Source organism: Megalopta genalis, chromosome 3, assembly GCF_051020955.1.
Source record: "Megalopta genalis isolate 19385.01 chromosome 3, iyMegGena1_principal, whole genome shotgun sequence".
Taxonomy (NCBI): Eukaryota; Metazoa; Arthropoda; class Insecta; order Hymenoptera; family Halictidae; genus Megalopta; species Megalopta genalis.
Window position 1 is genome coordinate 17,347,728 of NC_135015.1, and position 24,313 is coordinate 17,372,040.

Below are 24,313 nucleotides of genomic sequence, written 5' to 3' on the forward strand. Positions count from 1 at the left end.
ATAGGCAATATAGGCAAACATAATATAGTATGTAGGAAATATACACTGTAATTGCTGATTAGAAATTAATTTTTCTGTACTCACCCATTTCTTAAACACTCTGTTATCGATCCGGTATCTTCCATCATCTTGCTTTTATAAGTTTCCTGAGTGTTTCCATTGATGAACTGTCGTTGTCACAACTGTACATAATCGTTATTGTTGCTGATCTCACTATCACTAATAATTCTATTATGTCGAAATTGTCAAGCCATGTTTACTACACCCGAGGAAATCCAAATGAAAACTGAATATTGTAAACATTGAAAAAGTTGTACGCGAGGTATCACATCCGAAGCGTATAGTAAACAACATCGCGTCGCAAAATATGTGTATTTCGTTCACAGCGTGTTATGAATGACATTGAGTCGCGAGATTTCTCGTCCGCGGTTGCAAAGTGGTTAAGATTTAATTACTTGCGAATTTAATCTTCGTTCGAAATTGAGTAGCTGCTGGTACATACTGCCGCCTTGATTCGCGAGAATCGAAACTTCGATATATCAATAACGATTATTAACTCTAGATCGATCGATTCGAACCTTTGAAATACGACTACGCGGCGCCACTTGCTTGGTCGATATAGGAAATTTATCTGCAAAGAAGGGACCTTCTTTATGTACAAAAACTAAACGCGTATGTTTGAAATTATATTAATCGACAAAGTAAAATAAGAACTTGTGCATTTCGACTGTGATTGTGTTAATTAATTATCGATTTTATTAGTTGTTTTCAAGGAGTTCTCAATTTTCTTGCGAATCATCTCGTCCGAAGCAGTGATTAGAGCGACTCTGTGCGTACGATCGCGCAACTATTTGCAAGCCTGCAACTTGCGAGTCATAAAAGACCACTGCAGATTCGAACTGCATTCTACTCGCGCAAGCGTAGAGAACGTGTTATACACGCACACATAATAAAATTCTAATGTTCGGGGAAACATTGAACTGCAGTCTGGACAACTGTTTACAGTGTACTAATCGAAAATATACTTGCAACGCGTTGTTGTAATTTAAGGAGAGTATTTGTTCTGGAAATTTTTCGAATATTCATGCTCTAACAGTAAATTTCCGAGTTCCTTCGATGGAACGAAAATTTTCCTGAATGTTTGGAGATGTCGGCCGGTTGAGATCGTTTTGAAAACTGAGATCAACGTTCGTAAATTTCGTCAAAAAATAGTTTTGTAATCTAAAAACACAATGGATCCAGAACTTATTGAAAAATTCATGGAAGTAACTGGTTGGTATTCTTTTTATTCAGACGCTGATTAATGCTTTGCAAACGTACAATCGGATTTTGTTGTATTTCTTCTGCGAAACTTTTAATCATTTGATGTAATGTGTTTACACATTGTATGCGATAAAATATTTTATCTGTTATTAGGGGAGACTGAGGACATTGCTCGTCAGTATTTAAGTCTTACCGATGGTAATGTAGAAACTGCAATAACTTTGATGTTCGAGGGAGGACAAGCGTCTGAACCGGGACACACGGATCCTGATCCTGAGCCAGAAACAAGACCCCCTATTTTACCAACGCAAGAGATATTGGTGCCATCCGATCCAGCTTGTTCTTTCCCCGGAATGTCGGACAATAGATATGATAGATTTAGAGACTTTGCAGTGGAAACACGTAAGACACGTTAATATTGTTGAATATTAGGTGTAACATCAGAGCTGGATATATTCTTACTCTTGATCCAGCTCTGTTTTCTTGAAGTGGTTGAAATAAAGGGAACTATTTCATGCAGAACGACAAGAAGAAGAAATGGCTCGTAGGGTAGCAGGAATTAAACAAGCTAAGCACAAATCTTATAGATTTGAAGACTTATTTCGACGACCATACAGTATTCTCTTCTTAGGCTCCTTTTTTGGAGCACGTGAACATGCCAAGTCATTAAATCGTTGGCTACTTGTAAATATCCAAAATCCTCAGGAATTTGCTTGTCAAGTTCTTAATAGAGATGTATGGTCCAACCAACAGATCGAAGAAATTGTGAAAGATCATTTTGTATTGTGGCAAGTAAGTAGTAATCAATGGTGTCCTCGATTATTAATTCAAATGGATAGTAAAATACATGACATGTTATGTCTGCTAATAGGCTTTGTCGAACACTAATGATGGAAAGCGTTATATAGACTTCTACAACGTATCTGAGTATCCCTATGTGGCAGTAATAGATCCTAGAACAGGGGAATGCATGCAAACATACCATCACATTACTGTTGAAATTTTGATGTTTGCATTGAATGATATGTTAAGCTCTCATCCATCTCCAGAATGTGTAACAAACGAATCATTTAGTTCAAAAAAATGGAGCAACCATACTGCAACAGCAACAACAACAAATGAGAATTCTGCAACTAATTCAAAAATAAGTGTAAGCTCACCGAATTTACATATCCTGTAAACTCTGAAATAACTTTTTCGTCATATAACTCGTTATATTTTTAGAATCACGATAGTAATACTAGAACTTCCAAACATTTGATCGATAGCTTAAACGACTTAGACAGTTCCAATAGCATAGACGATATTCAGAGTTCAAGTTCAAGTATGCCTGCCAATGAATCTCAAAATACAAATAAAAAGAAGAGGATCGACGAACCAAAATTAAAAGAAAAGATCCAAGAAAGTCGGAAGGTATATTCGCAAATTGTTTATACACCGTTACTACTTAATGTAATCAGAAATAAATTAATAATAATTTGTTTAGGACGAATCGTGCAAGCCAAAATGTGATTTAAACAAAGTTAAATCAAGTAAGAGCTTATTTTATTCAAATGGAATTATAAATTATTTATAAATAATTAATACCTTACATAACAATTCAAATATATTTGTACACAGGTAATGAAACTATAAGACTCTGCCTAAGATTGCCAAATGGTAAAAAAGAAACAATATCCATGTATGCAGCAGACACTATAGAAGTAAGTTTTACTATCATTTTCTTTTTTAAACTAGTAAAATAGTGATAAGATATATATTGGTTTTTACGCTTCAGGATTTTATAAATAAAATGGAAATCCTGGGTTATTCGTCGTCCGACCATAGTTATTTAGTACCATTTCCAAAAACGAATATAGGAGAGCTTTCTCCCGAAATACATTTATCAGATACAATACTATCTCCAGCAAACACAGTATTTATAACAAAATTATAGTGATTTGGTATGTGCACTGCTTTCATATGCTGAATATTATTTATATGTTAATAGATTTTGTTTACTATTACAGAACAAGATAATGTACTGTATTTATTTTCTTTCGATTACAAATTGGGGTGTATTTTATGTTTAAATAATCTTTTGCAATTTAAAAATAGGTGGTACATTTGTAATTATTGGCGCCATGTGTGTTCAATTGACATACAGATTTAACTATAATTTGCATATCCTTCATCATTGAATGTTGAAATATTGTAATGTGTCTGAAACTGGTTTCAGTAACAATTAGAGATTAATTAAGACGAGATCATAAAAAATGAATTATTTCAACAGTAACTATTGGAGATATGAGACATTGTACTTCCATAAAGATAGATATAAGTTTCAAATGACTTCCACAGCTTTTGTTTCCTACATTAAAATAAGTTATTACATTTTAGTTGTGTTGCCTACATGTTCTGTATGTACCATTATTTTGTGTACTCTGTTTAAATATATTTACCGATACATCTGCTATGTAACACATAACATAATTACATTTATTTAAGTGCCGAAAAATCTGTACGAAGTATTTTTATTGACACTATGATTGAAATATCAATAATTGTTAATATACACTGCCAAGATATTACATTTTATTTTTACAATCGTACATTATTCATTAAGAATTGATTTGAGTTCGATTCTTTAAATATGTGCTCAAGATAAGTAAGCAATTATATACTTCTTAAACATAGGCACCTCTTTCCTAGAGGAACTTTAAATTTTACAACAATAAATGCTGAATAATAAAATACATATATATTGCTATTTTTATTTACTTCAATGCATGAAAAAGTTGATGTATACACATATACTTAACACGCTGACTACTGTATGACTTATATGCGACCTGCACTATTATTTGGCAATATCTAAAACTTGATTGGTGTAGCTATTACGACAAATATTGATTATTTAGTTATTATTTGGTTAAATAAATTACTTCAGTTTTGTGACATTTTTATTTCAGTAGTCAACGCGTTAAATAAGGTTAGACATCAACAATATATTTATAGGCTAGATTTATATGATAAGTTATATTTAAATACAATCCACATATGCTTATAAACGTTTCATTAATATCAAAGCTTTGACTGGATGTAAAGGACAATTTTATTACAGGTTTTTCGCTTTTTAACGAAATTTTTTTTTAATATTGTAAACATTTTAATATAGATAGCTCTCACCATGATGTTTATGCAGACACATTTCTTCATCAAATTAAGGCGACACCCGCTAATTAGTATTGTACATTCACTGATGAGTGGTTGTTAGAGTGAATTACTATTGAATTGTTCGGATAAAACTAGTCTTTGTACGCAGAGTTAAACCAGTTAAGCAGCCACTGATCTTTAATGAAATAAAAAGAAATATAACAAAAAATTAGGATAATAAATTAGTGATGTGCTAATATACATTATGATCGTCGAATATAAGATAACAATTAGTAATGCAACTTACTGCATCAAGATATTAGTTAAATTAATATTTTACAATTACACAAAAGTATTTGTAAAACAATACTTCTCTTTCACTACATGATGCATGAAAAAGATATGTATGTATATACAATATAATAAGTCTGTTTAAGAAATACATGAAATACATATTGTGGCAGTCAGCTACTTAAATGTGGATTATAAAATAGTCTTAAGTAGCTGGCAACTACTGTAAATAAGATGAAATGTACAATAACTTAAATATATGTTCTTTAGAATTATTTCTTAAAAAAATGTTAATTTGTAATTAAGTATTTTTATTTTATTAAGATTTCACATTGTGATTAGCACAACAAATTTCAATATTGTACAGATCCCCATGTCTATTGAGTGAAATTTTCGTTAATCCACTCTTATGGAAAGAAAAAAAATTGTCTTAAAAAATTTTAAATATCAATATCATTAACAAATCACTGCCACATTCAACATTTAAGTATCAATTCATTAATTATTTAAGTACTACATGAAAAGTTTGTTATAAATAATGTCATATAAATTTACAACCCATAAATAAATCTGCTATAAAAGTTATGCAAGCCTAAAGCTCTTATGTCTCTTGATTTGTTTATTTCTTTTTAATCGAAAGGGCCTTAGTACTACGATAAATAAAATAATCTCTGGCTTTAATGATTAATGAATCAAGCTTAAAAGTGACATCTAAAATACATATGGAGGTACTCTCTTTTTTTTAACAATAAAGAACTGCAGAAATTTAGGTAAGAAATTCTTCTTTCATACCAAAATATTTTAAGAAAATCCCCATGGGCGTACGCTCAATTCCCATACCCTCAATTTTGTTGACTAACTTATTCTTAATATTCCTTAATCTCAGCGATGCGTGTACAAAAATCACTGAAAATATAATATCAGAATTAAAACAAGTCAGACAAATATGTTGCAATCATGAAATTCATTGTAAAACTTACCGCAAACTGGTAATAAGATAGTAAACATCGCCACTAAAAAGATTGAAGTTACAATATAGATCAGTAAACATGCGCAAATAATAAGGAACATTGTCTGAACCACTGGATATTGTCTTCTTATTTGACACAATGCCTCGTGTTCGGTAAATACAAAAATATACATGATTCCTATCGATAATACTCCAAGTATCAGCTCTTTTGGATGCAGAAATCTAAGTAAATAATAATATGTAACATAGATAAAATCTATAAAGTTTACTTTTTCTGTCTCTTATTATGGTACGGATTTCCAAAAACTTTAATACTATAAATATGTAACGAGGCTAATTTAAAAAGAAAAATGCTTAAAACACTTGCGTATCCCATAATGTGAGACAGAGAACATCGAAATAAAATTTTCTAGACATTATTACAATTACTTACCCAGCAACAAGCATAATGCTGAAAGACATATAGAGATAGTTGGTTTGATAATAGATAAGATTATTTACCACTCTATTACCCCATTTCTCGAAATCATTAAAATTCGGCAATTGGAAACCAGATGGTTCCAATAAAAAATCTTTTAAACCCCGAAGGGGTGGTAATTTGCAACCGTCGTTCAGCGACTTAACTCTATCCATCGTTCCGCACTGTTGTAAGTTACAACTTCTTTCTTATACTCTCGCGACAGACAACCTATTTCGCCACTTGATATTTTTAGACGATGACGACCATAAGACCAGTGTCATGGAATGTTTACACGATCAACGTTACCCTCGTTAGAATATAACAAACTAGATTACTTCATGTGACAGTTTCAACGTTTCACAGACGTCGATAGAAAGCTTTCCATCTCTCGAATTGCGAAAGATCGTGCACCACCAAGTGTAACGTCTTCGAAACCAGTTCAAAAATGTACGGAATTTCTTAGCGCGTTTCCTTATCTATTGTCAAGTGCAAAGTATCGAAGAACAGTGCATATGTACTATGTACATATAGGATTCACGTCATTTATATCGGGGAAACTCAAATGCAGCGCGCATTTTAAAAGTCATTCTTCTCAACAGATCAGTATCAGTCATAGAATTTTATTCGATACAATATTAAATAAGTCAACATATACATACAATAGAGTGTCGTACATTCGAAATCAATTAATTATTAATCGTAAATGCTAATCGTTAATCGCTGGTTAAAAAGTTATTTCAAAAAGCTATTCATTGTTTCTTAATTTTTAATTGAAATTGAATTAAAATCGTATTTTGAAAAATACATTAAAATATATATTTGTTCGCAGGTATTAACCTTAATAACGCATGTTTCAACATCCTTGTCAGTGATACATTTTGTGAATTAATTATCTCTTCACTTTTTAATTTACTTACATTGCACCTTCATTTTTGTTCATTAAATTGAAATACGCGTGTTCTTTCTCTCAGTTTATTTCGCCGTTGAAAGAATCATGTCGGAAAGGAATTACAATGCTGAATGTGCTACACGTGACAATAATATCGTATAAAATATTGGTAAACATCGTCGATTTATTGTAGTCAAAATATAAAATAGTATCGGCCGATCGATGGAATGCGGTTAAATGTAAGGCATTCGTACGATTCTACAATGTTTCAAGCGTATAAAAAAGGCACAACAATTTCCTTTGTCCCAGGTCACGAAAATGTTCAATTGATGGCATCGCACGCGTCGATCCAGTCATTGTATACGTCGATCGGCTCCGACAGAACGGTGACGGTGGTCTGATAATCCTCCAAGCAAACTCGGCACGAGATTTTCGCCGTATTTCGGGCCTTATCCCTGAAATCACAAAGGACGCTACACTTTATAATCCGTTTCGGCAGCCATTGATTTCTTTGTAAACACAGAACTTACATTTTTACTTCGCACGATTTTTCATGATTACAAAACGGGCACGTAAATTGTGTATCCATGGGCTCGATGGCTTTTCTTTTTTGAGGAGCCTGCCGTTTACTTTTTCTCCGACCCATTTTCGATTGTATAATACCTTTCCAACTTTCAGGTCCCAGTACTACTAAATAACTGCGTTAAATGCGTTGCCGGAGTTTTCGGAAAAGCTGTAAGGGTGTTCCAAAATTATCGTTCTTTTCCGGGAAATGGGGGGGGTTCCTGAGGTCATTAGAAATTACTTTTTTCCTTAAGGAAAATGTAATCCGTTGCCTAGTTTATGAATTACCGTAATGGGACCTACTCCTGCACCTTTTTTTTACTCCCTAAGCTGACTCACACATCCCCACCATTTTATTGCCCATCCAATTCGCAGTGGATCCTGTCTCAGCAGTAAATCGTCAACCAATCGGAGCAAAGAAAGTTTCTATATCGATCCTTGCTAACGGATCAAGCTGCGGCTTGGAGGTGTGCAGGAGTAAGTCCCTTTTCCGTATCAACGAAAAACAGTGACCAATGATAGGCTCAGCTGCTACAAGGTGGTCGAGCGAGCGGCACCGGCTTCGAGCGTGGGACGCGACGACTTCGGGCCACGTTCGAAGCGTGAACTTTCTGAAATTTTTTTACCAAGTGACAGTGATATTTTGAAGAAAAACGCTGTTCACCCTTATTTTACTATTACTAATTTTTTAGTAATTTAAAACAGACAGAACAGAAGGAACAAAATGTGCACACACTGTGTATGAATAATCACATTTAATGTGTATTTTTACCATTAATTGAGTAATTATAATGGGGGTCTTTGATACAAAATTAATCTTAAGTATGTTACAAATTAATCTACAAGAATTTGAAGCACGCAAATGAGTAGATTTTCTTATTTGATATTGAATCATTATGATTTATTCATTATATAATTAAATATTAATAACACGCGACAATTTTTGCACCCTATTAAGCAGCAAATCCCCTTGTTTTACCATAGCTTGATATTGCCAATTTTTGCTATCGGGTCTATTGGTTTCAACTACTCCACCAACACGATCAACTTTACAGTGTAATCTTCCTGCTGCAATGAAACGTGATATTTCCCTAGAAGAAAAATTTGTATTACAAAGCCAAATCCGATTCCAATTAGTTGAATTGCAAAGCTGTGAATCTTACTGATCAATGTATTCCACCGTGACACCAAATGCCTCTGCCATATACTGCAGTGTCAGCGATCTGTACGATTCCAAAAGTTGTGTGTACGCGAGAATGCGCATTTCTCTGACATAATATCGATAATGAGGAAACACTAAATAGTCCCTGCGCAGTAAACCTTCCACGTGTGCTAAAAAAGTATCATCATGCTATTACACGATCTTGCTCTTACAAGCATACTGTTATCCATATAAAAGAATAAAATACCGAGATTCTTGAAGAAATCAGCATATTGGCAGTTGTACAAAGAGAACAAGTAATCTTTCACATCCGGGTTACTATGAAGTACTTCCAAAATTTCAGACCCTTTGATGATTTTATCTCTGAGCTCATTTCTTGGTAAACTTATCATACTTAAGTATACTGTGTATCTAACAAATGTATTGTAATCCATAAGCTCGTAACTTGTAAATGTGCTAATTGTATCCAAAAAGAAATTTGCAGCTTCTTTGAAATCTCTTACTGCTATACAGTACGTTCCTTGGTAAACCTTGAGTCTGTTTCTTCTATCCCAGTCACCACCTTCTTCTATTAAACTAAATTAAGAATATGTTATAAGTATTGTATGTTTCTTGTGCCTTATATATTATTGTTAGACAAGGACTTAAATCTTTCTACCTCTTAGCTTTTTCTATGCTCGCTGTAATGTGATCATGATCCAAATAGAACAATCCGATCCTAATATTATGAAATACAATATCTAGTCTGTGCCCCAAGGATACAGTTTTATAATAAGTTTTACGAAACGCAGAGATAGCACCTTCCTTATCTCCTATTCTACATAGGTGCTCAGACTTTTTAAGATTCGCTTCTCGAACCTCCATTTCTCCCAAATTCTTCTCGGCATCTTCAATAGCGTCGTCAAGTGCTTTCAACTTTTCCATATTACGTGCCTTCATTTCAGCCAAAAGGGTTTCATCCACAGTCCAGCTTAGATCTTTACATACATCTTCGTAAAATGGTGCCATGTCTACGGAAACCATAAATTTAAATGTAACTAATAGTTACATTTAACTGTCACTAACAGACAGATGAATATTAACTTAACAAACAAATATATATTACAAACTGCAAAACATAGAGATTAACTAGACAATGATAATAGCTCGAATATTTTGAACGGTAACTTCACAGAGAATCGAAGACAAAAGAGGTTAGAGTGAACTTTCGTAACAGAAAGTCGCATAAATTAATAAACGATGAACCGTTAGTACGAATAACAATTTAAATTCGGGCATTCGCTAACAATATATCGTAACTAAAGCTAATTAAATACATTAACATATCGGAATATTTAAAGCAAAAAGAGCAGAAAAAGATGCAATCTCACTTTCTGCTTTGATGGCATCTAAAAGCTTATTCTTTAAAAAGGGATCATCTTTGTGTTCCGGCAGGCTTAATAAAAACTTCGTTTGTGCCAGCTCCAAATTTGGATTCTTCTCCAAGCTTTCTTCTTCGAGATGTTCTAGCGGCATTGTAAACTAAAATTGTAATTGCAATTATCGACAGACACAATGAACCGACACTTTATTCACTATTGAAGCACAAACTATGCAACGAGCAAGATGCAACGTCGGAGTATTTTCAAGATCCATTTACATGTTCGAAAACTTTGTAATTACATATTATTATATATTATATTATTTATTATATTATATTATAATACTTATTATATTATTTTTATATATTATATATTATTTTTATATATTAGTTTTATATATTATATTATTACTATATTATATAATTATATATTATATACGTTACACCTGACGAATCTTGATAAATCTTGGCCCTTTACTCTTCCCTAGTTTCTTTACCTCCTTTCTCTTCTTCTTACTTAACTCGCCTTAATTTCGACGAGAATTCGAAAAGCCTCGACGTGCGCATGCGTCGAAAGACACATCGAGTGCGCGCTCTACTTCCACGCCTTGTATCTATGCCTCAATTTCTTCGTCCATCTAATGGCCAAATACGGAAGCCATATTTGCCCGAAGATATGCAAATAAAAGTACAGTTACCGACCCGGCACGACAGGTCGCATACATCGAAGGGGACGTTCCAGAGTTCAATAAGAATTCTCTTCGCACATTTCTGTTTGGTCGAGCATATTCGCTGCTTTCAGACGGAAATAAGGGTCGGGGCGTGTCGTTTTAACGAATCAGTTTATTTGTTGACACAAACTGCCAATGACTCCATTAATGCGAGCCGAGAAAGAGAAAAGTTAATCTCCGCAGCTTTCGTTAGGTTTCAAATTTACAAGAGGTATCACGCGTCGCGATTCTTTCTCATTCATTCACGTACACCGTACAATTCAACGCGCGCCGGTGTGACACCTCGGCGTTCCTTCTTTCTCTTTTTTTCTTCTAACTATGGTTTCGCGCGACGCCTACGATCACATTCTTCCCACGGTAAAGTCTTGCGTTTCGCTTATCATTGGACAGCTCACAGCGAAAGAAGGTTACAATACGATCTCGTTCGTGGTGGGCGGGGACGCTGTAACTGCGGCACTCGACCAAAGAAATACAGGTGCGCGCGCATCGGCGGGCTTCAGTACCGATCGGACACGATCGTTTTCACGCGATCTCCGTGGCCAATCGATCGGATTCGAGTCGGGACACCGCGAAGTTACGAGCGACGGTCGATCATCCGAACTTTCGCGTTGACGGCTGCCTCTCGATTTCTCAGTTTCCGGTGAAGAAGATACCGCGTTTCGCGAGCACGGATATTCTTCGACAGCGATTATGGCTGCCGTCGGGGACTCGTGGGTCGAACCGATCCATTTCGTTTCTGCGTTTCCAGGCGCGCGTCGTTCGCGGGGCGGGGAATCCGCGCATTCGCGCGAACGCGGTTGGTAAAAGAGCGGACTTTCGGGGTAGCTGGCGCACCCTTCGGCCGCGAATCAGCAATCAACGACTGCGGTTCTCGACGACGGGGCTTCGTTAAGCGAATCGAAACCGACGATACGCTCTCACCCAGGATCAAATAACGTACGCGAATCGATCAGCGGGGCTTCGTCTCCGAATTCGCGGCACACTCGTCGGTGCTTCGACCGTAATTTACCGAATCGATCGCGCGGGGAACACGATCCTGTGCGCGAACGCTGCTACTTAATCGTCGACGGTGAGACTGGATCTCTCGTGTATGCCTCTGCTATATATACATATGTAAACACAAGCCGGGCATATATATATATCACTCTCATTATCAACAACCTTGTTTCATTTAATATGCAAAAAAAGGAATACTGACATGCGCAGAAACGACATTATTTTTCGGTCCCCCCTAATATATATATGTATATGTATTAGGGGGACCGGAAAATAATGTCGTTTCTGCGCATGTCAGTATTCCTTTTTTTGCATACTAATTTTTGCATACTAAATGAAAAAAGATTGTTGATAATGAGGATGATTACATCATTAATTGAAAATAAAAACTAGTTAAAAATTTATCTGTTCGAATTTAATGTAAACAAACGACATAACTTTCCGGTCCCCCTAATATTATATATATATGTGTGTGTTTACTTTTTTTTTTATAGCAATCACAAGAGGCACCGGGAATTTGCTGATCCACGGTTCTGCATCGTCGCGAGTCCGTTCTCGAGCGACGGATCATTGATCCCGTAGACGCGTATTGAGAGGAGAAGCTAGGTGGTGTGGGTGCAACGAAAGAAAAGAAAGAAGATCTGCGAAGAATCGTCGAACGTGCGATCGATTTATCCTCGTTCGTGCGCGTCGAGCACTCGACGAATTCTAGAACGTGTCTTCTCCCGATCAAATTCGATATCGCGACGAAAGCTTTCCTTTTTCTTTCTTTTTTGGCAAAAGATAGAATCGGCCGGTTGATTTGAGCGAGCGGTGTCGTTTCACCGTGTTCCGAGTCCAACGACGATCGGTCGTATGCAATGATCGACGCGACCGGATCGATCGATCGATCGTTTGCGTCGGATGCGCCGGCCGGCTCTCGATTTCACTCGTTTTTGCGCATTCTCGATTCTTTCCTCCCTTTCTTTCTTTCTTTTTGTTCCTTCTCTCTGCGGTCGTCTCACTCTTTCTCTCTTTCTTTCTCTCATTTTTTCGTTTTTTTTTTGTTTGTTTATTTCGATACGATCAACAGCGAAACCACTTAAATCTGTATAATATATTTATACTTAATAGTTAATCCTTAGCGATCAATTTACAATCAAGTTAATTCGATTAATCGACGAAATGTTCAATTAGTTGATAGCGATGGCTGGTTCCGTTCGGCACGGCAACGCGTTCGTTTCCGTTTCCTTTGCGCCTGTTTCTCTCTCTCGCACTCACACACTTACGCGCACACTCTCTCTCTCTCTCTCTCTCTCTCGCTCTCTCTCGGACGCACGCAAGCTCTCTGTCTCTCCCACTCTCTCCCTCTCTCTCGCGTCACCTTTCTCTCCCCCCACTTTCTCTCTCTCACTCTATGTCTCTCTCTCTCTCTCTCTCTCTCTCTCTCTCTCTCTCTCTCTCACTCCCCTCATTTTGAAAGTCTCCCCCTCAAACATATGTGTATCCCTTTTGTTCGGTTCATCTCTCATTTAATCATCGATGAAAACGTTTAACACCGACAGACACTTATGCTATAAACTGTTCCACCTCGGAATCGGAATGGATTCTGAAAAAACATCTACTATAGTAATTGTCGATCGTACGCGGCATTGTGTGTCCTTGAGGCCGATAGAGAACAAAAGAAACATTCATTATATAGACATCAGTTATTATATCAACGATTCTCTCATCTATACCCTGTGCATCATTTTAAATGTTTTCAACACATTCTATGTGATTACTCGAGATAAATGTTTCTCGCTTATCGTAGATAGTCAATATATAATATATTTATACTTTATGTATATCCTTGTGAATGTGGGCGCGCGCGCGCGCCCCAGCGACCGTATCTTTCCTTCGAGCGTGTTCGAGCGTGCACGACGCTTCCGCACCGTTTCCTTACGTGTCTCTCTGTGTAAATCGTATGCACGCACCTATGCACGTGTGCACACGTATTAATGTATGTATTTAATCGTGCACGCGCGGGTCGCGTGAACGCGCAGGCGCGTCCACATTCGTTTATTTATATATATAATCATGCCAGATGCATAATTGTACAGCGTCGATCAGCGACAAAGAATGATGCGCCGATCAGTGGCATGCATCTAAATCAACTGGTTCGCGCGTCGATCGGCGCCCGGCACCCGTGGATCCTCGATTGTTCGAAACGCGGCAAACAAATATAAACAACGAGACAACATAATAACGCGATAACTATATAAAAATCACGGTAACGTATGAAATATTCTCACAGCTGTGTGTGTGTCTCGCGGCTTGTTTGTATTCCTTTGTGTGCGCGCGCGCGCGCGTGTGTGTGACTGCCTGGCTGTGTATTATGTTTGTGTACGTGTCAACGATCTCGGGAACGCGATAAAACGGAATCTGCAACGAGAAAACGGCTATAATATATGGCTTAAGAGCGGGTGCGAGGTTGCGAGAGCGAGGATGCGTGCCCGATCCGCGAATCGGCGGGAGCCAAAAAAGTGAGAAATATGCCTGGATGGCTGTCCGCCGGCTGATAAACGGGTTCGATCGTGCACGCGTCCCGGCTGTCGTTGCTTAAATTATTTATCCCGTGCAGTGTCCTTCGACGACGCGATGTACGATATAATAACTATATTCAATATGCACTCCGTTAGAAAAAAGCTTACAAACTTCATAAGCGAGAAGCTATAACCTGTTAAACGGGCGATCCTTCGGACGCCTCGATCGTCGAACGTAAACAACGACTATTATCGTCTCGTATCGCCGTCGGCGTAACCCGCGCGCGGCTTCTCCCCAAACGAAGCTGAATCGTCGCTAATCCGCCGATCGCATCGTTGGTCGTCGCCAATCGTCGACCGGTATCGATATCGGCGACGCGATCTCGAACCTTTTTCTTCTGTTTTTCTTTTTTATTCGTTTCTCGAGGAACGCCGACGTAGGAGAGAATCCGCGCGCGCGTGGACGCGCGACCGATGTAACGGCGACGCGGAAAAACGGGGGGCAAGGGGGGGAGAGGGAAACAAAATGATCGGCGAACGCGGCGACGAGATGACCGCTCGTCGCTCTCCCGGTCAACAGGTTAACGGCGCGTGGCTCAGTCTGTACATGGAAAAAACTCTCGATGTTTCTGTGATATAGCCGAGGGGGGTTCGCCGACGCGAACGCGGCGGAGCGCGGAGACGGCGCGGCTTCGATCGCGATTCGCGCGATTAACGTCGGCCGCGTGGATCGCGCCTGTGTGTTTACCACGATTCCCTTTTTTCTTCTTTCCTCGAAAACAGCCCGCCCCGAGGGTTCCCGCGACCGGTGGAAACGCGACCGGACGCGCGAGCACGCGACACGCAATGGGGTTCACGAGACGCGAGTGTCCGCGCGACGCTTAATTAGAGGAACCCGCGCGTGTGCAATGTCGCTCGCGGTGTCCGTCGTCTACATCCGATCGCGTACCCAGCCGGCGGCGTTTCTACAGGCGGATCCCTGCGTACCGATGGTATACAACACGATTTTGTCAGAGCGATCGCCGGGGATTTAATCGGCGCGCAAAGCGGCTCGGCTTATCGCATCGCAACGGTGCTACGATTCAACGAATCGAATTGACTAGATTCGCATTAAGCATGTACAGCTCGCAATTAATCGTGTGCGTACACGCGCGTCCGCGTTATTGCTCTCATTCAATAATAATAATAATAATAATAATAATAATAATAATAATAATAACCATGTAATAATAATAATAATAATATTAATAGTAATATTATTAGTAACAATATTATTATGAATAATAATCTTAATAATAATATTATTATTAATAGTAACCTTAATAATAATATTATTATTAATAGTGACCTTAATAATAATATTATTATTAATAATAACCTTAATAATAATACTATTATTAATAGTAACCTTAATAATAATATTATTATGAATAATAATCTTAATAATAATATTAATAGTAATAATATTAATAATAATATTAATAATAATAATAATAATAGGTTCTGTAACATATATATATATATATACGCATATATCGGTTGCGAGACGGCACCCGTTACACCGCGGACCGAAAATATCTCCGAATTTTTGCGGGACGCATACCGAGGGAGTCGCACGGACCACCGCCGCGTAATTACGTTCCCGGTAATGAGCACGTGCGATTACGGTTTCCGGTGGACGCGTCGAAATCACGGGGATCCGCGGTATGTGCATGCACCGGCCCCGCGGATTCGGACACACGTTCCGTCCGTGGAACGATCTTGTAAAGAATGCCCGGAGCCGCAACCGTTCGTTCAACATGTGAGTCCTCGGCTCTCTCGCGGTGAAACGGCACAGAGAGACACGCGAATCGGGTCGCTTGACGAACCAACGAAAGGGTTTCTCCCTCTTTCGCAACGGATACTGGCAACGGAACAAAGAGACAGAAGAAAACAATCGGAAATGAAAAGCTAACGAGACTATAAAATCAAGTAACAAGGAATACGGGAAACTTTAGAAACTCTCCGACGAGCCAGAACGCGTACTCACACACACATACTCTCTCTCTCTTCTCTCTCTTTCTCAAATTCTCTCTCTCTCTCTCGATCGTGACCCGTCGAGACAACGGATTGCACTTTTGCTTGGTGTCGGCCCAGCGAAACGATATTCTCAACAACAACGAAACGATTAACAAGTAACGACGCGCGCGGGGACGCGAGAGGAGAGAAGCAACGGAATCGAAAGAGGAACGAGGGAAACGGGGACCGTGGCGTCGACGGGGGCCGTTTTCCTCGCCGCAGACGATCGCGACATCAATTCGACGGAGGGATCGATAGCATCGCGTAAGCACGCCCTGCCTCGAGACGGTCGTCCTTGCGCAGAAGAATTCGACGGACGTGTTCTCCACCGGTTTTCCTCAATCTCACGGTGTGTGTTCGCGTAGCGTTGGTAACGCAGTTTCGGGAAACGTTAGCTCCGCCTGGACACGCTGATCTCGCAACGGCTACTCTAGACGAGACGCGGCTTCGACGGACCAACCGAGGGAGGAAGGCCGAAAATGGTCCAGCATCCAGGTCGGACCCCCCGGCACCGCTAACAACACCGCGGGCATTCCGCTTCCTCCAAGACGTTCGGTTGAATCGCGCACGAAGCATGATCCAGCACCGATCGATATCGTACAGGTGCGTTCCTCTTTCCAAAGGTGCGCGGTGACTGGTTTTTCAGCCGGACGTCGGTCCAAGTCGGACTACAAGTAACACTGTTAAGTATCGCGCTACGCCGTGTGATGTACAGGTAAATCATGCTCGCAGCATGATTCACGATCGATCGCAAAGCGCGATTCACTTTCCTCGCGGTGCGCGGCGGTTCGAGCCGTGGCTTCGCGATGCTAACGATATCTAGGCGTGATCTAGGCGGCGGCCAACGTCTCGGAAACTCGAACACGCCCGGCGCGAACGAAACCGGCGAGCTTGAGAAAGGCCGCGTGCGGCAAGCTCGGGAGAGTCGCGGTTGGACGCGGAATGGCGGCCGGTCCGGCTCGTTTTTCTTTCGGCGTTCTCTTCACTGTTTTCCAGAGTTCGGAGCCGCGCGGCCGTAACTACTCGCGCGCGACGCGGCGCGGTGCGGCGCGGTCGTGGATCGTGAGCGACAGGGAGGAAAGGGGGATGGTAATGAAACCGGACGAAACGGAGCGGGACGAAGCGCGAGGAATCGCGTTGGTCTCTGGTGCGAGGGAGAAAGGGGAAGTGAAAGTGAAAGAGAAACAGAGTCGGGGCTGAGGAGGAGGCGGAGAAGGAGGAGCAGGATGAAGGGCAGGAAGGCAAGCAGGAAGGAAGGAAGGAAGGAAGGAAGGAAGGAAGGAAGGAAGAAAACGCGCGCGGTTCGCGAGCTCGTGATCGCGGCAGCAGAGTCGCGCCAGAAAGCGTCCTTCAACGAGAAGCTTTCGTTTCGTTCAGACGACGGCGATTCCGGCGACGGCGACGGCGGCGGCGGCGGCGGTGGCGGCGGCGGCGGCGGCGGCGGATCCTAAACGTGTAAAAATACGTAGAAAAGATAAACGCAGCGCCTCGAGACGCTATCGCTCGTTGAATAGCTTTACATCGATTATCATACACCGTCGTAAGCAAGGTCGACCGGCGGCCTATGGTGAGACGGGAGGTAAGACGGCGGCGTGGATGTGCCCGGCGTGGAGCCGCCGACGCTCGTGTAACCGCCGGGATAGTTCGCGCTGGGCGCGTGTATGCCCGCCGGTGGTGCCGGATACGCGTCGAAGGAACTAGAATACGATCCGTTGTAGGGATAAGGATTGGCCATGTGGCCGAGGGACGGGTGCATTCCTCCCATGCCGCTCATACTGCCCATCCCGTAGGTGCGCTGCATCAGGCTCGGCTCGAGGCCGCCGAACAGGTACCCGTTCGTGGAGCCCATCGGCACGGGGTAGTGCGGCCCGGGGATGATGTTCGGGTACGAGTTGCCGGGGTGTCCGTGGTTCATGCTCGGCGTGTAATTGCTCGACGCGAGGTTCTCCACCGTGTATAGCTTGCTGTGCTGTTGTTGTTGCTGCTGCTGCTGCTGTTGCTGCTGCTGCTGTTGCTGTTGGTGCTGTTGTTGTTGCTGTTGTTGCTGCTGCTGCGAGTCCTGGTGCTGGCGACCGTTCATGCTGTAGAGGGACCCGTAGCCGTCGTTCGGCGAGTTGTGCAGCGAGCTCGGGTAGATCGAGCCGCCCGGCGCCAACGGCGGACTATAATTGGACATCCCCGCGTTGGTCATACCGGCGAAACCCGGCAGATACTGGTGGTGCGCGTCCATCTTCTCCGCGAGGGAGCCGTCGTCGTTCATGCCCGGGTGGCCGTGCTGGAGCCGCTGGCTGCCCCCGTCGGCTATGCTCGGGATCTGGTCGACCAGGGACTCGAGGTCGCTGAGGCTCTTCGACGCCACGTCCTGGCCCGTGTTCCTCTTGATGCCGTACTGCTCGTGGGGGTGGTGCGGCGACATCGAGGAGTGCGTCGGCGTGTGGGGATGCGTGTGCGGCGGTGTCGGATGGGAATGGTGCGAGTGCTCGTCGGTGGTTTGGCTCAACGGCGTCGGTGTGGTCTGATGGGGATGGGGGTTGTGAGGCTCCGAGGCTTGCTCGTGGTAGCCCATGTAACTGGTGTAGCTCGGGTGGGACGGTGTACCCGGGCTACCGTGGTGGACCGGGTTCTCGCCGTTCCCGGCCGGATTGTACTGGCGATGGTCGTTGTTCATGTTCTGCTGGGAGATGCTGGTGGGCGGCTCGAAGTCCGGGTGCTCGACGCTCGGCGAGGTCAACGGCGACGGCTCCAGGTTGTTCTCCGAGGAGATGGCCGTGTTTATCTCCGAGGAGAGGTCGGAATGGGTGAACGAGAGCGACATCGACTTCGGGCTTTGGCTGTAGTGCTGCAGGTGCACCGGGCTCTGCTTCGCGTTCATGTTGTACGGGCTGTCGTTCATCCCCTGCCCGTAGAACCCGGAGTCGTTCATCGGCTGCGGGTACGGGGCCATGTGCGCGAACGTCTTCGGCGGCGAGAAACAGTTCGGCACCACGCCGTAACCGTCCCCTAGGTGTCCCATTCCCTGGTGCTGTTGCTGCTGCTGCTGCTGCTCCCGCTCTCGCATCTCCCTCTCCTGCTGCTTCTGCTGCTGGTGTATCTTCTTCGGGCGTCCTCGACGCTTCTTGATCACCTCCCCGTTCGCGTCCAGCTTCTCCGGATCCGGGGGCGGCTGATCCTCCGGGTTCTTGATCTTCTTCGGCCTGCCTCGCTTCTTCTTGCCCGGTATCTGAGAGTTCGGCTCCTGCTTGATCACCGTCCCGTTCACCTCCGTGATCCTGCTGTCGCCCTCGCTCGTCAGGTCGTCGCAGAACCCGGGCTTCTTGTCCTCGATCGCGTCCGGATCCTTCTTCTTCAGCTTCGAATCAGCGAACACGATGTCGGACTCGTCCAGGTGCGGGATCGCCCCGTTCAAGTAATCCCGGAACTTCTTCAGCGCCGCGTAATACGGCACCTTGTCCGCTGCACGGGGCAGCTGCGCGCATCTCGCGCTACTCGATGGCATCACCCACATGTACTGCAAACGAGAGATTACGTTAAGGTTGGTTCACGTGTAACGAACAACTACGATCTCGTTAGATTTTGTCTCGACTCACCGTGTTGGTTCCTTCGACCAGGTTGGGCTGTCTACCGAATCCGAACTCTTTCTTCCCGGAGAACACTTCGTATATCAGCTTACCGTTGAACACGGCGATCTTCGGCTTGTATTTTCGTAATTTCTCTAACAGAATGTGACTACCTGCGGAATAGAATTGAGCTTGTTAATTTTACGAAATTCAACTTGCCGCCGTGCCAAGCCGCCTCGAAACACGAGACCTTTGTCACTGTTTTTCGAAACGCTTTGCACGTATTCGAGAGCGACGTCCTTCAACATCGTAATGTTCTAATGCAAATTTAACACGGTTTTGCATCATTAGCGTGCACGTGTGTGCGCGGAATTTTCCCGGTCGTTAACACCGGAGCGAATATAAATGCGGATTCATATTTAATATTATCATTTCGATATTCCTCTTTCCTGTGTACATTACGAAGAACAAATTCTTATCGTCGATTCGATCGCAGATTCTTATCGCATGATGTACACGTACACGTAAACATCATTTTTCCACGCGTCCCTCTTCGTTTCAATGTCTCAGAAATTACTGGAATATTCGTCGATACCTTTTTAACCCCTTAATGCACAGTGTTTTTTAAAAAGGCCGGCCAAAAGAAATCAATTTTTTTCAATGTAAAAAAACACAATTTAGAACGTTGTCTTGGCAAGAAAATTAGAAAAATACAAAAATAATCAAAATTTTTATTGCAATTTTGGATTTTGATAACATCGCAGAAAATAGTCGAATATTGCAATATTACATGCACACACACATCGACATTTTTTATCTTTCTTTTCGAATTCCCATTTCAGAATAAACATTATTATCAGTAAAAATATTTATTTATACTTTTAAAACATAAATAATAACGATACTAGTATTTATAATATTTATTATTATATTTATATATATTATTATCTCGAGTGTGAACAGTTCGGCCAGTTTAGCGCGCTCGAGTTAACTCGAGCGTGCACGTTAAGGGGTTAATATATTTTGTAAATATATGAGAAAATTCGATGGAAAAATATTAATGACAAGGGTCTCTCGTTATTTCTTCAAATTTCTTCAACGGGCAATGTAACGGGGAATCGACGAGTTTACGTTAAAATAATCAATTTTTACGTAACGGTCCATTTACACTGAAATCTTATGATTTCGCTACGAATTGCTCGTGTATATTTAACCCCTTGCGTACGTTTGACGATTGAGACTCGTCATGCACTTGTTTTGCCTAAGTTACAGATAACGGGTCTAATTCGTCATTCAAACTTCTAATTACTATATATTATTAGTATATTATATCACTATATATTATTAGTATATTATATCACTATATAATATAATATAATATATCACTATATAATATAATATAATATATCACTATATAATATATTATATTACTACACTATATATAGTATATTATATTAGTATATTATATCACTCAAATCAAAAAGCCGTTTCAAATGTAACAATTTCTTCGAACAAATCTGTACTCAAGCGGTTAACAAGCGTGCACCTTTTGTTCACTATACACTGTATTCAGTGTAACGCATATTTCAAGTCACATCGTACAAAATCAATATTTTCGATATTAAGTTTCGGTAATAAAACAGTTGTGTTTCGCAGCCAACGGCCGAGACGGAGCGAGTCCGTCGAAGCTGGTCAAACGACCGTTTGAAAAACTGTTCGACTTTACAATCAGCGAAATTACAAAAGACGTTTCCCGTCGCGAACGCGGACACGAGCACGTTTCTTTCTAAATAGCCGCGCGTTACTTTTTCCGAGGCGAGGAAAACGGCGAACAGTTTTTAGCGCTCGTTAGGTTCGGCGTTAGTGGTTCAATTGGTTAACGGGTTTCGAACGCCGCTCGTTCTGTTGTTCTGTTATCTGGCGGGCCCCGCGGTTCACGCATCGTTAGTAGGCGATGCGTGGATCGCGATTCGCGCGCGCCCGAGAGAATTTCAGGCGCCGAGGTTGGCAACAGTGGAATGCCGCGTGCCGCCAGTCTTCTCGCGGTGATGATCGTACGACGAACCGGCTGAATGTCGAGGCCGATCGGGGATTGATTTCTCGTGCAGTGTTTAGCTTGATCGTTACCGCGAATATTCTCCGTTTGACGAGAGTGCGACGACCGGTTCTGCACGGCCGCCGTGGAACGCGGCGGATTCGGTGATCGCGAGAAACGAAACGAAAAGAAAGATAGATCGCGCGTATCGAGGCCACTGTTTGTCGTGCAACTTGTCGCCGCTGGCGAACACCTAGTGCCCACGGTAAGTAAACCGAGTTTTATCAATGAACGCCAATCGCCGGGCTCCTCTGCCTTTATCGTTCGCGTGCCGCGTTCTCATCGCCGGTCGATCCGAACTCGTCCGATACGGTCGTGTTCGATTCCGTCGCGTTCGATCCGGTGTCGCATCCGAAACACCGGAAGTTCTTGGGCAACCGAGACGAAGAAATAAGAACGACAACCGTTTTCTTTGTATCGTCGTTTCGGTAATTTACGAGTCCGCGAGACCTCGACGGTCGCTCGTCCGGTGAGGTTATAATAGTTTCCCTTCTAAGAATATCGTTGTTTAATAATTAACGCATCTCATAGTTATTTACGATTTATGTCGCGAGTCAACTATGCCGCGTAATTTTCTCCCGAATATTTATCCGTGAATTTACGAAGGGCCCCCGAGCGAATTGTATCGAAGCGCTGGCATCCAGAGTTGTTTGTTTCGAGAGATCGTTCGAAAACAATCGAAACGCTGTCCGATCCTCTGCTGTCAATCCGCGAGAGACTCTTCCGGCGAACTTAGCTGCAGCTCGGCAATCGGCTTTTGTTAAGTGTTCGGGATACATCGTCGTTGTTGTCGTCGGTTCGTTAAAACACGTTGTTTGATCGGGCCTGGAATTTTTCCCGGTTTCGAAGTCGGTTTATCGATGCACCGTTTATCGTGAGAGGAGTGTTCACGGGGAAAACATTGTAACAGTGTTTATCGGGTCCGCGAAGGCGTGCCTCGCACGAAAAAAAGATCGATCAACGGACGAACGAGCGCGGAGGAGGAGAAAAACGGGCACTCTCGGCTGTCCGCGCGGTAAGCAGATAACTTCGTAACACTATGTATATCGCGTTTCTGTCGCGAGGGAACAAATCAATCGGCCTTGATCGTTTTAATGAGAGTCCGGCGGCTTCGTCGTCTTTTGTCGGACGAAAAAGAAAGAAAAAAGAAACGCTCGCGGCGACGAAATCGCGCGTCTATTACACGCGTCTAGCCCATTATTCCTCGAGCACCCGAAAAACTACTACTTACTTCGCTCGGGTCGCTTGCACACGCGCTTTGTGCCGGGACGGTTTTTCAGAAAGACGACGCTCGCGAAATACGCTCGCAGTCATAATAACTGTCCACTCGGCTCGCCGCGCTGAAAGCCCGAAGCAAGAGCCGCCGGGATGGACAGTAATTATGACTACGCGTAAAGCGCGTCTTAGGCGTCTTTCTTCGATAACAAAGAGACCACGGCGCGAGAGCAGTCGCTTGTCACGCGAATTGCACGATTATTGTCGCGATAATAATTGCATCGTTTGTTCGCACGAAAAATGTGCTCGCGTTACGTGATATATATAACAATAACAATTTTAAGAAGTGTGTATATATATAAAAAGTAGAATGGAAACGAGTGGATCGGGAAATAATATAAATAGCATTAAGTTTGATAAGTAGGAAGGAAGTAGTATATAATATATATATACTATAATATATAATAATATATATATATATATATATATGTACTATATAATAGTATATAATATATATATATACTATAATATATAATATATATACTATATAATAGTATATAATATATAGTAGTAGTTGGAAACGAGGTTGGAAAGAACAAAAGATAGAAAGAAGAAGACGAGCGGGAGGGGCGGGAGGAGGGGTGGGGCGCGGAAGAGGCGGAACAAAATAGCGACGATGATACAGAGAGGTTTTGTGAAAGAAAAAGGTGTACAAACTAACGAAAAAATTGTTCATGAATGACAACACTGGCTCCGTAGCCGAGCGAAGACGATTACGTATCGACGGGAGTCGTCGGCTTTTTGTTTACAACCGGCGAATCCACGGCACCGGTATTTATCTCGGCCGAGAAGACGGAATTATCGAGGGTAACCGAGAAAAACGAACGGAACGATGATAAAATACGCGGGCGAGAGTCGATGATCTGCGTACACGCGGCAACACGCGAGACTCGACATCGATAGAGAAATACATACATACATACGTATGTATGTATTTTATGTACACAGAATTCACGCGCCTCCGATTCTCGAAACACATCCGTTTCGTGATTTTGCGGAAGCG

The 24,313-nt window shown here is 42.1% G+C and overlaps 6 protein-coding genes and 1 long non-coding RNA gene across 7 annotated transcripts in view; 3 read left to right on the forward strand and 4 right to left on the reverse strand.

The window, feature by feature from the left end:
• Positions 1 to 626: 626 nt before the first annotated feature.
• LOC117224982 (UBX domain-containing protein 7) lies at positions 627 to 4,000 on the forward strand. Its single transcript, XM_033478245.2, has 8 exons — positions 627 to 1,272; positions 1,417 to 1,665; positions 1,784 to 2,055; positions 2,135 to 2,413; positions 2,488 to 2,676; positions 2,750 to 2,795; positions 2,884 to 2,966; positions 3,041 to 4,000. Exons 1-8 carry the CDS (start codon positions 1,233 to 1,235, stop codon positions 3,197 to 3,199), a joined length of 1,317 nt encoding a protein of 438 aa, XP_033334136.1. The 5' UTR covers positions 627 to 1,232; the 3' UTR covers positions 3,200 to 4,000.
• On the reverse strand, positions 2,792 to 6,554 carry Jwa (PRA1 family protein Jwa). Its single transcript, XM_033478247.2, has 4 exons — positions 6,093 to 6,554; positions 5,670 to 5,881; positions 5,482 to 5,595; positions 2,792 to 4,594 (listed from the first exon to the last, which is right to left on the reverse strand). Exons 1-4 carry the CDS (start codon positions 6,290 to 6,292, stop codon positions 4,551 to 4,553), a joined length of 570 nt encoding a protein of 189 aa, XP_033334138.2. The 5' UTR covers positions 6,293 to 6,554; the 3' UTR covers positions 2,792 to 4,550.
• A 207-nt stretch (positions 6,555 to 6,761) lies between these two features.
• Positions 6,762 to 9,263, forward strand: LOC117224985 (uncharacterized). Its single transcript, XR_004491388.2, has 2 exons — positions 6,762 to 7,247; positions 7,318 to 9,263. It is a non-coding gene; the product is annotated as an uncharacterized LOC117224985 (long non-coding RNA).
• On the reverse strand, positions 7,173 to 7,673 carry LOC143259162 (transcription elongation factor 1 homolog). Its single transcript, XM_076520254.1, has 2 exons — positions 7,539 to 7,673; positions 7,173 to 7,463 (listed from the first exon to the last, which is right to left on the reverse strand). The coding sequence occupies exons 1-2, from the start codon at positions 7,652 to 7,654 to the stop codon at positions 7,331 to 7,333; spliced, it is 249 nt and encodes an 82-aa protein (XP_076376369.1). The 5' UTR covers positions 7,655 to 7,673; the 3' UTR covers positions 7,173 to 7,330.
• On the reverse strand, positions 8,313 to 10,330 carry Rpn7 (regulatory particle non-ATPase 7). The gene is made up of 5 exons (XM_033478246.2): positions 10,105 to 10,330; positions 9,393 to 9,744; positions 8,982 to 9,310; positions 8,736 to 8,904; positions 8,313 to 8,663 (listed from the first exon to the last, which is right to left on the reverse strand). The coding sequence occupies exons 1-5, from the start codon at positions 10,247 to 10,249 to the stop codon at positions 8,489 to 8,491; spliced, it is 1,170 nt and encodes a 389-aa protein (XP_033334137.1). The 5' UTR covers positions 10,250 to 10,330; the 3' UTR covers positions 8,313 to 8,488.
• A 2,572-nt stretch (positions 10,331 to 12,902) lies between these two features.
• The window catches only part of Tdg (Thymine DNA glycosylase), a 173,342-nt gene continuing 161,931 nt past the window's right edge, over positions 12,903 to 24,313 (reverse strand). Inside the window, exons 9-10 of the mRNA XM_076520237.1 lie at positions 19,971 to 20,113; positions 12,903 to 19,891 (exon numbers count right to left, since the gene is read on the reverse strand). Of these exons, the coding sequence (XP_076376352.1) occupies positions 17,912 to 19,891; positions 19,971 to 20,113 (2,123 nt within the window). The 3' untranslated portion in view covers positions 12,903 to 17,911. The remainder of the gene's footprint in view (positions 19,892 to 19,970; positions 20,114 to 24,313) is intronic.
• Dnmt3 (DNA methyltransferase 3) overlaps positions 21,952 to 24,313 on the forward strand; it is a 211,357-nt gene continuing 208,995 nt past the window's right edge. The window contains exon 1 of the mRNA XM_033478278.2: positions 21,952 to 22,240. The gene's annotated coding sequence lies outside the window, so the exon portion shown is untranslated. The remainder of the gene's footprint in view (positions 22,241 to 24,313) is intronic.